We start from the raw sequence: 12,946 nt of genomic DNA on the forward strand, positions 1-12,946 counted from the left end.
GCTGGCTGCCCAGTGCCTGTGAGATTAAACCCTGGCCTGGAGTCAGCCTCCTCAGGAAGGTACCCTGGAATTCAGGTCAGCAACTTGAAACTGGACTGAGAACTTTGCTTTAACAGAAAGGGCCTTAAAGCCGGATTGGGATGTTTCCCACGTGAACATCCTCCCTCCCCTGCCCCAGGGCTTAAAGATAGAAAGTGAAGGTGCAGCTTGGCTAAGGAAGAGCAAGGGGTTCTTTGAGTTAATGAGATGGCTCTTGGATGGGGGCCAAGGCAGCACAATTACATACATTTACTGGAAAAAAAGAAAAAAAGAACTTCGGCTCTTATCTACATAAAGCTATTAAAATTAGATTCAAAAGCTTTCTAATGTTCCCTATTTCTGCCAGGGTTGAAGCCAAAGTTGTTACATGGCTGCACACTGGGCCGCTTCTTTAAAAGCAGGAAGAAAAAAAGAAAGAAAGAAAGAAAGAAAGAAAGAAAGAAAGAAAGAAAGAAAGAAAGAAAGAAAGAAAATCTGATCCCGTCTATCGCCTGGCCATTGGGATGCAGAACCTGCTTGCCTGTGCCCCTGACCTCCCCCTGAAACTGGTTCCGGCACAGCCCTGCTGCATGCCTGTGCCTTCCTGCCCAGCTGCCCCTTCTATGCAGTTTCTACCTTCAAGGTCTCACTCGGAACGCCACAGGGAGGCCACGTTCTAACGCTGTATGTTTTTAGTTAATTCACGCTGTTCCTCCCCTTCACACACACACATACGGGGAACATGAGGTCCTTGTGGCTCCAGATTTTGGACCCTCTGCACGCCCACTTCCCCGCACTTAGAACAGTCCTGTCTTTGGGAGAGTTCGTGACTATTTGCTGAGTCCTCTAGCAGCAACAGCAAAGATTCATTCAGTAGTTTTTCACTGCCAGATATTGTGCTGCGGAGCTTTCCATAGGTCATAGGTTCCAACTGATTTCTGACATTGTAGGTATGGGGGGGGTTGCTTGTTTGGTTGGTTTTTTGTTTTGGCTTGTTTGTTTTGACAAAATCTAACCTGGTAAAGTCTGACTTTAGAACATCTTTCTTAACACTGAAAGTAGATGAGAAAATGCTCAGCCTCACACAGGCTGTCATGGTGCCATGTTTCTGGCTTCATTTCCCAGTCAGATCAACCTGGCCCATTTCTACATAGACAGCTTTTGTTTCTCCCTAGCTAACTTGGCCACAGAGTTTTTACTGGGTCCTAGGCAATAAATAAATTGCATGCCATGTTTGCAGCAATTTTTAGAGATATGCTCTTCAGGTCCAGGTATCTGGACAAATGAACTATCTTCAGGTGATCTCACTATCCCTATGTCTGTCTGCATTTGATAAGAGCTGGGACAGTAGAGAGCCCAAAGCTGAAGACTCTGTCCATAACAATGACACGTTAATAATACAAACAGCTTTTATTTAGTAAGTATTTACTGGGTGCCAAGTATGTGCTAAGGCAAAGGGAATGGCATGTAACTTAGGAGGTGATTAAGGCCCAAGGTGGGGGTGAGGCTGTCATTTTACACAAAGTGATTGGGAAAGAGCTGAGTGATTCCTGAGTAAAGAGCTTCCTGACGGAGGAGAATGCGGGTGCAAAGGCCCTGAGATAGGAGCATGGACATTGTATTTGTGGAAGAAGAAGGGGCTTGATGTGGCTGGAAGACAGTCAAGGAAAGGGTCTAAGAAGGCCTGGGGGTGTGGCTCTTGGTACGAAGCCCTGGGTTCAATTCCCTGTGCTTGGAAAGAGAAAGGAAGGGAAGGGAAGGGAAGGGATGAGACGGGAAAGGAAGGGAAGGGAAGGCTGCGCGATGGGCAGTGGTGGAGATGGGAGAGTCTGCTATCTTCCATATACTCAGCTGCTCATTTTGCACCTGTCAGTTTAACTCTTTCCATACCCAGTGAATTCCACATCATTGAACAGAAGAGGACACCAAGCCTCAGAAAGAGTAAACGTGTTTAAGATCACATTGGTTAGGACAGTGCTGGGGCTCAAACTCCAGTCCACAGACCAGCTCCCCTGCAGCCAGGCTCCACAGAAACTCTGGTCCCTAGTGTCCATGGGTACAAGCTTTCAGCAGGGCTTCTGGGCTGGGCCCCTCTTACTCAACAATGGCCCATTCTTCTCCAGCCCCCAGCCTGGCCTTCTAGAATCCCAGAACTCAGAACATTGTTTCAGAGGCAGCTGTGGCCTCCATGAGCTCAAGCAGGAACTTCATTTCTGCCCCTGGATTTCTTGGGGACGCCCATTAGCAGACAGGTCCTGCTCTCATCAAAAGGGTTAACTTAAAGCCTGCTCCTCAGACCCCGGCATCTCCTCTGAGTGCCACAGAGCTGATTGCCCCAGCTGAACGCGGCCTGACAGCCCCCAAATTAATCCAGCTGCTTGAAGGTATGAGCATGCCAAATAAGACCAATCTGATTGACAGGTGACCTGCCTTGGTGACCTTCCTTCTGTCAAGTGTATCATACATTTAAAATGTCAATACATCAGGGTTAGTACAATGGCTTTATAGGCTTAGCATAACCATACCCGACCTATTAAATCAGAACCTGCTGGGTTTGGACTCAAGCATTAGTATTTGTTAAAAGAAAGAAAAAGAGAGCGGGATGGAGGGAGGGAGAGAGAGAGAAAGAGAGAGAGAGAATGCACTAAAATAGGCCATAGAGTTTGTTGTGAGAATTAATGAGGCTATCTATTCACTCACTTTTCACCAAGCATCAAAAGCATTTCCAGACACGGTTCTAGGAGACACTCTGAACATTGCTATTCATTTATATTTAACAATTTTGGAGATCCAGACAAGGTGGTGCATTATCTGAAATCTCGGCCCTTGGGAAGTTGTGGTGGGAAGACCACAGCTCGGTATCTGAGCGTCTGGCTTCTAGTGTCCATTGGTGAATACTCTCAGCTTCTAAGCAGGGATCTGAGTGACCATGAGATTTCCAGAAGGTAAAATAAACAAGTTATAGGCAGAGGCAAAGTCCTAGGGTGGAGTTGGGAAGGGACCAAGGTCACAGGGCAGTAAGGACAAGGTCCAGAGACATGGGACCAGACAGACTAACACATGTTTCAGATGATTCATGCTGGCAGATCACAGGAACCTTCCCAGAAAGAGAAGCAACTTGGTCTATTCATATTAAAAATGGTGATATCTGACTGCTGTGTGCCTCAGAAGATTGAGGAACACAAAGGATAGAAGACCGTCACCATCGAGAGAGCATCACAGTCTGGATAAGAGCCAATGGTGGTTGGGATCTGGGGGTCTTGGTGGAACCTAGTGGACAAAATCCCACAAGAGGGCTGCTTGGGAACACCCCTTAGTGTCCATTCTTCTTGCCAAGGAAGGGTCTCACTTCAGCCACTTTTCCTGAACTGGGGACTGACATTGAATCTGAGCTTAGAGCTTTTAGAACTGAGCACCGTCCAGATGAGAGGGCCCCAGAAAGGATGGCAAAGGATGCTGGTAGGCACATAAAGAATGAGGGCCATACCCAGGTAACAAGTGGGCTAGGCACAGGCAGAGGATAGCAGAGGGCACAGTGCCAGCATGGGTGCAGTTTGAGGGTCTCCCAGAGATGATGTAGAGGCAAGCCTAAGTTTCAGGGGACTCTCAGTAGAAAGAGCGGGAGGGGCAAGGGGGTGATGGCTGGGAGGAGGGATTACTTCCCTTCCACTCCCGAAGAAGAATGTAAGCAGTTCAGTTGTTTGCTTGCATCAGCCACATGTTCCCTGAACAAAGCTTCCTGCCGTCAACCTCGCTTTAAAACTGTCCCCTTCCTCCACCATTTTTCAATCTTTATTATCTGCTCTTGTCCCTCAGCCCTTGCCAGCATCTTCCTTTTTTTTTTTTTTTTTTTGTCTCATCTTCTTGTTTCCCAGCAGAACACAAAGATTCTAGTCTGTTTTGTTTACTTCCGTGTCTTCCTTGCCTAGAAGGGAAGACAGCATGTGTCATGACCTCAAAAATATCGAGTGAACAAATGAATGAGTGAACGTGGTAGTTTGAGAAAAATGGTCCTCATGGGCACATAGGGAATGACACTGCTCAGGAGGTGTGGCCTTGTTGGAGGAAGTGTGTCAGTGGGGTGGGCTTTGGGGTTTCAGGAGCTCAGGCCCAGCCCAGTATCTCACTCTCTCTTCCTGCTGCCTGAGGATCTGGATGTAGAACTCTCAGCTATCTCTCCAGTACCATGTCTGCCTAAATGCTGCCATGCTCCCTGCTATGATAATGATAGACAAATATGTCTAAAACTGTAAGCCATCTCCCATTAAATGTTTTCCTTTATAAGAGTTGCTGTGGTCATGGTGTCTCTTCACAGCAACAGAAACCCTAACTAAGACAGTGAATAAAGGAATGAATGAATGAATGAATGAATGAATGAATGAGATAGTAAGGTTGGTATGGTGAAGGCTGATGGTTGAGTGTGGTGGTTTGGGTAAGAATGACGCCCATAGGCTCATAGGTTTGAATGCTTGGTCACCAGGAAGCGGCCCAATTTGAAAGGATTAGAAGGTGTGATCTTGTTGGAGAAAGTATGTCACTGAGGGTGGGTGTTGAGATTTCAGAAGCGCAAACCAGGCCCAGAGTGTCTCTCTTCGTGCTGCCTGTGGCTCTGGATATAGAACTCTCAATTTCTCCAGCATCATGTCTGGCTGGAAGCTGCCGTGCTCCCACCATGATGATAATGGACTAAACCTCTGAAACTGTAAGCCAGCCTCGATTAAATGCTTTCCTTCATAAAAGTCGCAGTGGCCATGAGGTCTCCTCACAGCAAGTGTCTTATCAGCCGGTGGGGTCTGTTTTCAATGCTGCAGACCTGGGGCTCGGGAATCAGACGTTTAGGGCACATGCCTTAAGCAAGTAGAAAGTGGGGAATGACACCCGAGGTTGTGTCTCTGACCTTCACAGGCACATTGTCACTCACACACACATTCACAGACATAAACACACATATCATACACACATACTATACACACAAAAGAGATTGTCAGGAAAATTTATACGCTGCCTAGACAGTTGATACAAAGGTGTTACTATTTCATCAGATATTATAACGGTACTGTGGTTTCTATGCTCTTAAAAATTCCCTATCACTTAGCAGTTCATATTGACATATTTATAAATGACATGCAGAATGCCTGAGGGATAAACCATCACGATAACTCAGCGGAGAGATTATGAGACTATGGAATAATTTATGGTTCTATGTGCTTTTGAGATGGGTGCCTTATAGATACACAGTGCCATTTCCCCTAGTTTGTACGTGTTCAAAATGTCCCAAGTAAAGAGAAAAAGCAACAACAAGTGAAGAATTATCTGGGAACCTTTGACGTGCATAGATTTACTGGCTATCTTTATGTCAACTTGACACAAGCGAGAGTCACTGGAGAGAAGGGATCCTCCACTGAGAAAACACCTTCAGAAGACTGAGCTATAGGCAAGCCTGTAGGGCATTTAGTGATTGATGGGGGGCGGGGCTCAGCCTATTGTGGGTGGCGCCATCTATGGGCTAGAGGTCCTGGGTCCCATAAGAAAGACTGAGCCAGCCATGGAGAGCAAGCCAGTGAGCAGCACCCCTCAATGAACTGCCTCCAGGTTCCTGCCCCTTTTTACCTCCTGCTCTGACCTCCTTTGATTGATGAACAGTGCTACGGAAGTGTAAGCTGAATAAACCCTTTCCTTAACAACCTGCTGGTTTTGGTCATGGTGTTTCATCAGAACAGTAACTAAGACAGGTCCCATCCGGAGTAATTCTGAATTAACCTGAATTTGGCTGAGGTAGGAGATCAGTCATGTTCTTTAAATCCTCCAGAGGATCCAGGGTTAGGAAAAGAAAATGGAGCGCTCAACAATCTGTATAATCTGATTGTTGTTTATGGTTTAAAATATGCATATAGGAATCTTCAACATTAGTGTGGATTCATTATGGATGATCAGCTTCCTCCACAGTGAGATCATGGGAGAGATCTTTATTTTTTTTTACCTGACAGTTCGAGCTCTTGTTGCTGTTTGCATATCTGAGACAGTATCACATCTCGTAGCCCAGGCTGGCCTGGAACTCACTGTATAGTCCAGGCCGACCTCAGTCTTGTTTTATACCCTTGTGTCCTTACACCTGGATTGACATATTTTTGTGTTATTGTTTATAAGTGTGTGTTGTGGCTATGACTTTTTAGAGCATTTACTCTCAAGAACATTTCAAAGATCCAGGACAGCATAATGCAAGGAAGTGGGCTGGCCAGAGTTGAAGGAGCAGGAAGCAGCATCGGTACTGGTAAAATGGGGGGTGGTGGGAAGGGACCAATCAGAGGCTCACTTTAGGATTCTGGCGTGGGACTCATCTCTGCAAAATTCTCTCCAAGTGCGTGGAAACCAGTGGGCTCCAAACGCTTGTGCTCCAAAGGCTTGATTCCAGGCCTTCATGAATGGGAGCTGTTCTATCTTCCCTTCGAGTTGGCCAGACAACTTTGTCTTTTGCGGTAGGGCTGTCGCCAAGCTGTGTGTATTGCTGAGGTTCTGCGAGCCCTGCTAGCTCCACGTTACCCACAGGCCTTAAGGAAGGGAGTGGGTTCAAAGGGTTTGAGTGCTGTTTCCTCTGTCGCCCCCTGCAGGCCAGGCATGGAACTGCTCTGGACGCCATTGCTGCTGTTGTCGGCTTGCCTCTCTGAGGTCCTTGGCTCACCAGAGATAGACAGTGGCATCAACATTTCCCGGCCTGTGCACATCCTGGAGGATCATAACTTGATGGTGCTGACTCCTGCAGGCTTCACGCAGGCACTGAATGACACTCGCTTCCTAATGGTGATTTTCCGTGAGTATCCGGCTCTGGCAATGAAGCGTGATGCCTGTCTCATTGATTTTGGGGGGTCACAGGAGTTCCATATACTATCATGCATTGAAAGCACAAAAATACTGCAGATGCTCACATCTGGGAAAGGCCTGTCCCTGTAAAAACGCAAGCTTCCACTCACTACTAGCTGTTTTATCACAGAGGGACGCTAAGGTAATCTGTTTTCTTGAACCCTCTACGGCTGATACAAGCCCTCAGCTCCTGGCATCACATTTTTTAATTAGCTTGATAGCAACCAATATGAACACTTCGACGTATCTGAATACTTCCCTTCACACCAGCACAGATTTTTGTCATATAAAAGAGACATTCAATTAAACTCATTAAGTTTCCATCATTGATTCCATCAATACATAATTGAATTCAAAATGAGTTTTTGAAAACTGGTAGACCTTTTAAGGTGACCTTTGGGAAAATCACTTTGAGGAAAGATTATAAATGTTTTCTTCAAAGGTAAATGGGAGTTGTATACAGGAGAGTTTTGGGGGGATCTCAGTGGTTTTCAAATTTTTGGTCAGTCATCTTTCTGAAGATCACAGAACTCAAGGCCAATGCTTGGCAGAACCTTTCTTTCTCGGGCCTCGAATGCTGCCTGTGTCTAAAACAAACTTCAGTGCTTCGGATTTGGTTCTGAACAGCAGTTTCTTCTGACGGCCTGTGTGGACTGAGGGCACTGCCGTGCTCCCATGTCAAAATCAGAGCCCCCAAGTCATCCCCAACTGTGCTGTGTCTAGAACGTATCTCCACACCCTGTGAGGTCTCCATCGAACCCTGTGGTCCCCAGCTCTCCCCTCTGTCACCGCCGGCTTCATTCTCACCACTACCTACCTGAGACCTGAAGTAGACTTCTTTATGGATTCCAGCCTCCACCCAAATGCGTTCTCTGGACAGCACCCAGAGGAAATGGTTTCTAGAATGCAGCTCTAGTTGTCAGAACTGAATATTCTGGCTCAGGCCCCTGGGCCTTTTGCCATGGACTTTGTTCTGTAGCATATTCCTTCCTTCAGTTTTGCACCTGGATTGTGAGGTTTAAGCTTCTCGTGAGGGAACTCTTTCCATACTCATTTAGGCCGGGTAGGAACCTTTCCCAGTCTTGTTAGCCTTCTTTCCGGCAGCATTTGTCACGTCGTATCAAAAGCACTTCTAAACGTGTGTACCAAGGGGCAGGGGAACTAGCCGTACCCATCTCTTGATCCCTAGATCTGCCACTATTAGAACACGGTAGGTCTCCACACTTTTCAGGTGAGTGAATGAATGAATGAATGAATGATATTTTCTTTGTATCCTCATTTTCTCTGTGATAACTAACTTGAATGGGTCAAAGAGAGAGGGAAAGGCTACTTTTTGGTGGAAAGGGACAGAAGAAAAGATTTGGAAGTAGTTGTTATCAGGGCCATTTACCACTTGTCCCTAAGACAAAGGTGGCAAGAATCTGTCTTGGGATTAGAGTGGATACTGATGGTGATGATGATGGAGATGGTAATTAGATTGGGATAATGGTGGTACTTGGTGATGAGGAGATAATAGTATCAACAATGGTGAGAATGATGGATGTAATAATGGCAATGGTGATAATTGCCCAGGTTAGCCTTGATTGCCAACCTGACATAGCCTAGAGTCATCTGAGAGGAGAAGCTCAATGGTGAAATTGCTTACAGCATGTTCTGAGGGCATGTCTATGAGCTATTGTATTGATTATTAATTGATATAGGAGGGCTTGAACTGTGGTGGAATGCTTCATCATTGCTTGGGCAGGCAGTCCTTGGCAAGGCTGTAAGCAGTATTTCTCCGTGGTTTATGATTTGGTTTCTGTTTGAGTTTCTGCTCTGACTTCCCTCAGTGAAGGATTTATGGCCCAGAAGTATAACACAAATAAACTGATTTTCTCCCCAAGTTGCTTCTGGTTAGAGCATTTTTAGTGTAGTAGGAGAGAGGGAGGAGAGGGAGAGAGAGAGAGAGATACTACAGAATATAAATGGTAATGTTGAGGGAGATGATGATGATCATAGTGGAGGTGATGGTAATGATGGCAGAGTTCATGACAATGGTGACAGAAATAATGATAATGATATAGGTGATGGTGGTGGGGTGGTTGTGGGGATGCTGATGGCAATGAAGACTGTGGTGATGGAAAGGTATAGATGATGATAGCTGTCACGGTTATAACCATGGCAATGATGACTCTAACGGACATCTATCAAGCACCTTCACTGTGAGTACCGCGCTCAGTACCATGGTCCCATCCTACCCATGAAACAAGCTTCAAAAAGGTTAGAGTCACACAGCTTGTCTCAGTTTAACGCCCAGTCTCCCACCCAAACTACTGCTCAATCCATCCCATAGCACTGCACTGATCTTCGGAAGATGTACTTTATTTACTGTAACTATTTATTGAATGCTGGGTTGCCCAGACCTATTCTCAGCACTGAGGAATGAGCGGTGAGCCACACGGCCTTTCTGGAACTCACAGCCAGGAGAGGGGAGACAAATGCTAAGTAGCTTCAGAAGTGAAGTATGTGGCGTGTCCGTGGCCACGGGGTCTCCCTTCCCTCCATTTCAGACACCCAAGGGCTGTGTGTGGAACCTCTAAATGCTCCACCATTTGGCAACCATCCCCATGCTTCCCTTGCCTGAGCATTTGTACTCTTATGCAACCGGGAGCCCAGCATGGCCAGGTCCACGGGGAAGCTGGAAGAGGCCCCCAGAGCAGAGCCACCAGCAAGGAGGCCAGAGTTTGCTGCTGGTGATGGATGGGTGTAATGAAGGTAGTGATGATGATGATGAAGCAGACAGGAGAAGCAGCGGTCTGTGAGGGAGGCAGAAAGTCTCTGCTTCCCATCCACATGTGGGGAGTTTAATGAGAATGATCACTCACCCTCAGGCTCCGTCACTGAGCCAGTGACTGGCAGCTGGGCCAGTGCCAGCTGTCCTAAGGCCCAGCTTCCCCAGCCTTGCTTTATGAAACATCTGTCAGATGTGGCCTTGCCCACAGCTAGGAGGTGACTTGTACTCTCTCCAAGGGCTCCAGATGGACAAGAGGTTTGGAAAAGACAGAATAGTGTGACTTGAAAGGGAATCGGTTTTCCCCCAATCCTGACTCAGAATGCCAGTCCCAGACATGTGGCAGCGGGGACCTGAACTCTCTCAGTGTCCTCAGGAGGTCTGCCATTTCATCTCCTCCCACGCCAGCTAGGACAGCCCACCCATGACCAAGGTTAGGTCCGTGAGGCTGTTTTTACTAAAGAGCCCCTACCTCACCTCACTGCCCAGCGACGCGAACAACCAAGGATTTCAGCCTATCAGATACTTTAAGAGAGTGCCTGGTCCCTTGGGCTTACCCCTTCCCAAGGTGGGATCAGAGAGGGGGCTGAATACATGGGACTCCCCACACCCCGCTTGCCTTTGTATGAGAGCGCCCAGACAATGGTTGCTTAGTTCCAAGATATTCCACCAGGTGGCGCAAATGAGCTACTGCTAGCGCCCTTAATTTCTGACCACAGAAAAAGTTACAGTTAATAGCAGTAGTAATCAAAATGCATTATATCCTTATTATGTGCCAGGAATTAACTTAAGTGCCTAGTGAAAGTTAAAAAAAAAAAAGAGTTCTGTAGCCAGCTTAAGTATGTCCTGGTATCAGGGCCTTGATCAAGTATGTGGGCCTTTTTGTGCCTCAGTTTCCTCATCTATAAAACTGAGATAATAATAACAACAACCACATCTACCTCATAAGATCATTGAGGGGGCAATAGCCTTTAGTGCCTTTAAAACCCGTAGAAGAATACTAAGCACCATGTTACAAATCGTTAAATTATTTTCATTTGATTCTGATAATCTCCCAAATTGTCCCATTTTATGACCCATTTGCCTCACCTTCTGTCAGGTTTCTGAAGCCCACTCCTTAGCTGTGAACACAGGAGAAGCCAGGGGCTGCTAGGATAAACAAGAGCAGGAAGTGGGGCTGGAGCAGGAAGCTGTATCTATCTTCACACCGGTTCTTTCAGACAATCCATCCTTGAAGCAGTCCAGGAAGCTGGCTGAGGAGCTGGGAAAAGCTGTGGAAATCTTCGGCAAGGGCAAGAACGGCTTGGGCTTTGGCAAAGTGGACATCACCGTGGAGACGGAGCTTAAGCAGGAGTTTGACATCAAGCAAGCCCCGGAGTTGAAGCTGTTTTACGAGGGTAACAGGTCAGAGCCCATCAGCTGCAAAGGTAATGGCGGTTGGGGATTAGGTTGATTCCAAGCTCATGGAAAGCCTGCTTGGAAGTTCGAGGCAGGATGTGAGAGGCTCTGATCCACATGACCTTTCAGTGATGCGGGCCCTTTTCTGCTGTGGCTCCATCTCTCTCTTTGAGCAGTGAAGCCACCTGCTCTTTCCTCAGTATCCAGAGGCAGGAGCTCGCCACTGGTAGTGGGCATGGCTGGAGAGTGGCAGAGTCACTCCTGTTGGCGATTCACAGAGTGGAATTCTGATCCATAACCCCATTCCAATGCCAGAAGGCTGAGAAACGTGGCTCAGCTCTGTGTCTAGAAGGAAAATGGGAACATTCGGCTGCAACGTCCCCATCACAGCATCTTTGCTAAGGAGGAACAGGAAGTTTTAGACTACCAGACCAGAGGTTCTTTCTAAGCCCACTCTTGTAGCGTAGAGGATTTTGACAGGGAAACACTGCTGGGCCAAAGGGGAGGTGGTGAGGGGCTGGGGACATAGCTTCAACAGTAAAGTGCTTGCGAAGGACGGGGGCTTGATGCCCAGAACTCCTGTGAAGAAGTGCCAGGCGTGGTGGTGCCTTCTTACAGTCCCAGAGCTGGGGGAGTGGAAATGGGCAAATGACCAGGTATGGCAAGCCAGCGAGGCTAGCCTAGTTGGTAAGTTCTAGACCAACGAGAGGCCCCATCTGAAAAAAGAAATGGTGCCTACAGAATATCCATGGTTGATCTTTGGGCCTCTAAATGTGAGCATGCACAGGCGAGCATGTGCACACACACACACACACACACACACACACACACACACACACACCTGTGTACATACATACACAGAAACAAATTAGAGGGACTGGGGGTAATAGAACAAAATCTAGAGGCGGGTGTCTCCCCAGCGCTTTCCCTCACAGCATCATTCATTGCCTTGTTTGCTGACCAGTCTCTTCACACACCCACTCACTGACAGCTTTCCCCTGCTGCTGAAGATGTCTGGAGAGTTACGCATCTCAGTGTGTGACATGGCCGATCCTAATTTGCAAGTGTAAACAGATGTGGGGTGTGTGTAAGCAGATATGGGATAGACAGGGGCTGGCAAGTCTATGGACGGATGGATTTACGGCTGGGCTAAAGAATGGATGGATGTTACAAAGCTGGCGAAGCCTGAAGGGGCTCGGGAGGGGGGCTGAGATGGCTTGGTGGGTGAAGGCATTTGCTTTCAAGACTGAACCTGAGTTCAGCTCCTGCAGCCCGCATGGTGGAAGGTGGCAGCCCGTGCCTCTGTGTTGTTCCCTGACCTCCGCAGGGGAGCCGTGGCATGCAGCCTTGATAATTAATCCACAAATAAACGTAACAAAAGAGACTAGCCATCCTCTCACAGGCTGATGGAATGGTGCCATGGTATATGTGTCGAGTGGCAGAATCAGAAGACAGGCATGACCTTTTGCGGGCGTTGGCATTTCTGAAGCTTTCTTCTAGGCAGGGAGCACACGAAAAGCCTGGGAGCTAAACGGGACAAGCGAAGGACCCAGTCCACCTCGTGAGACCGAGAGCAAGTAGAGGTTTTGGCTTTGAACCAACCTGATGGACTATTGCCAAAGGTTTGGAAAGAGACTCTGTGAGGGAGGGATGCAAGTACAATGCGGTCATCAGGGTGCTCGAAAGAGTGGGAACGGGAGAGAGACTGGACAGGCAGGCTGGGTAAGCTCTTCAGAGGGAGAACTTTCTAGAACAGACCAGGCAGGGCTTCAGGGGAGAGTAGTGTGTGAAAGCCAGAGGAGAGACGGGGATCTGATTGCTAGGGATCCTGAAGAATGATCCTCAACAGTAGGGAGGATCCCTCTAACCCATGAAAGGGGTCCTTGATGATGTGCTGGCTTC

General features: G+C 47.5%; 1 protein-coding gene across 1 annotated transcript in view; it reads left to right on the top strand.

The window, feature by feature from the left end:
* Positions 1 to 29: 29 nt before the first annotated feature.
* Positions 30 to 12,946, top strand: part of Pdilt (protein disulfide isomerase like, testis expressed) — a 31,902-nt gene continuing 18,985 nt past the window's right edge. Inside the window, exons 1-3 of the mRNA XM_021653004.2 lie at positions 30 to 75; positions 6,627 to 6,826; positions 10,867 to 11,073. Coding sequence (XP_021508679.1) covers positions 6,634 to 6,826; positions 10,867 to 11,073 — 400 coding nt within the window. The 5' untranslated portion in view covers positions 30 to 75; positions 6,627 to 6,633. The remainder of the gene's footprint in view (positions 76 to 6,626; positions 6,827 to 10,866; positions 11,074 to 12,946) is intronic.

This window comes from Meriones unguiculatus, chromosome 14 (assembly GCF_030254825.1).
Source record: "Meriones unguiculatus strain TT.TT164.6M chromosome 14, Bangor_MerUng_6.1, whole genome shotgun sequence".
NCBI classification, from domain to species: Eukaryota; Metazoa; Chordata; class Mammalia; order Rodentia; family Muridae; genus Meriones; species Meriones unguiculatus.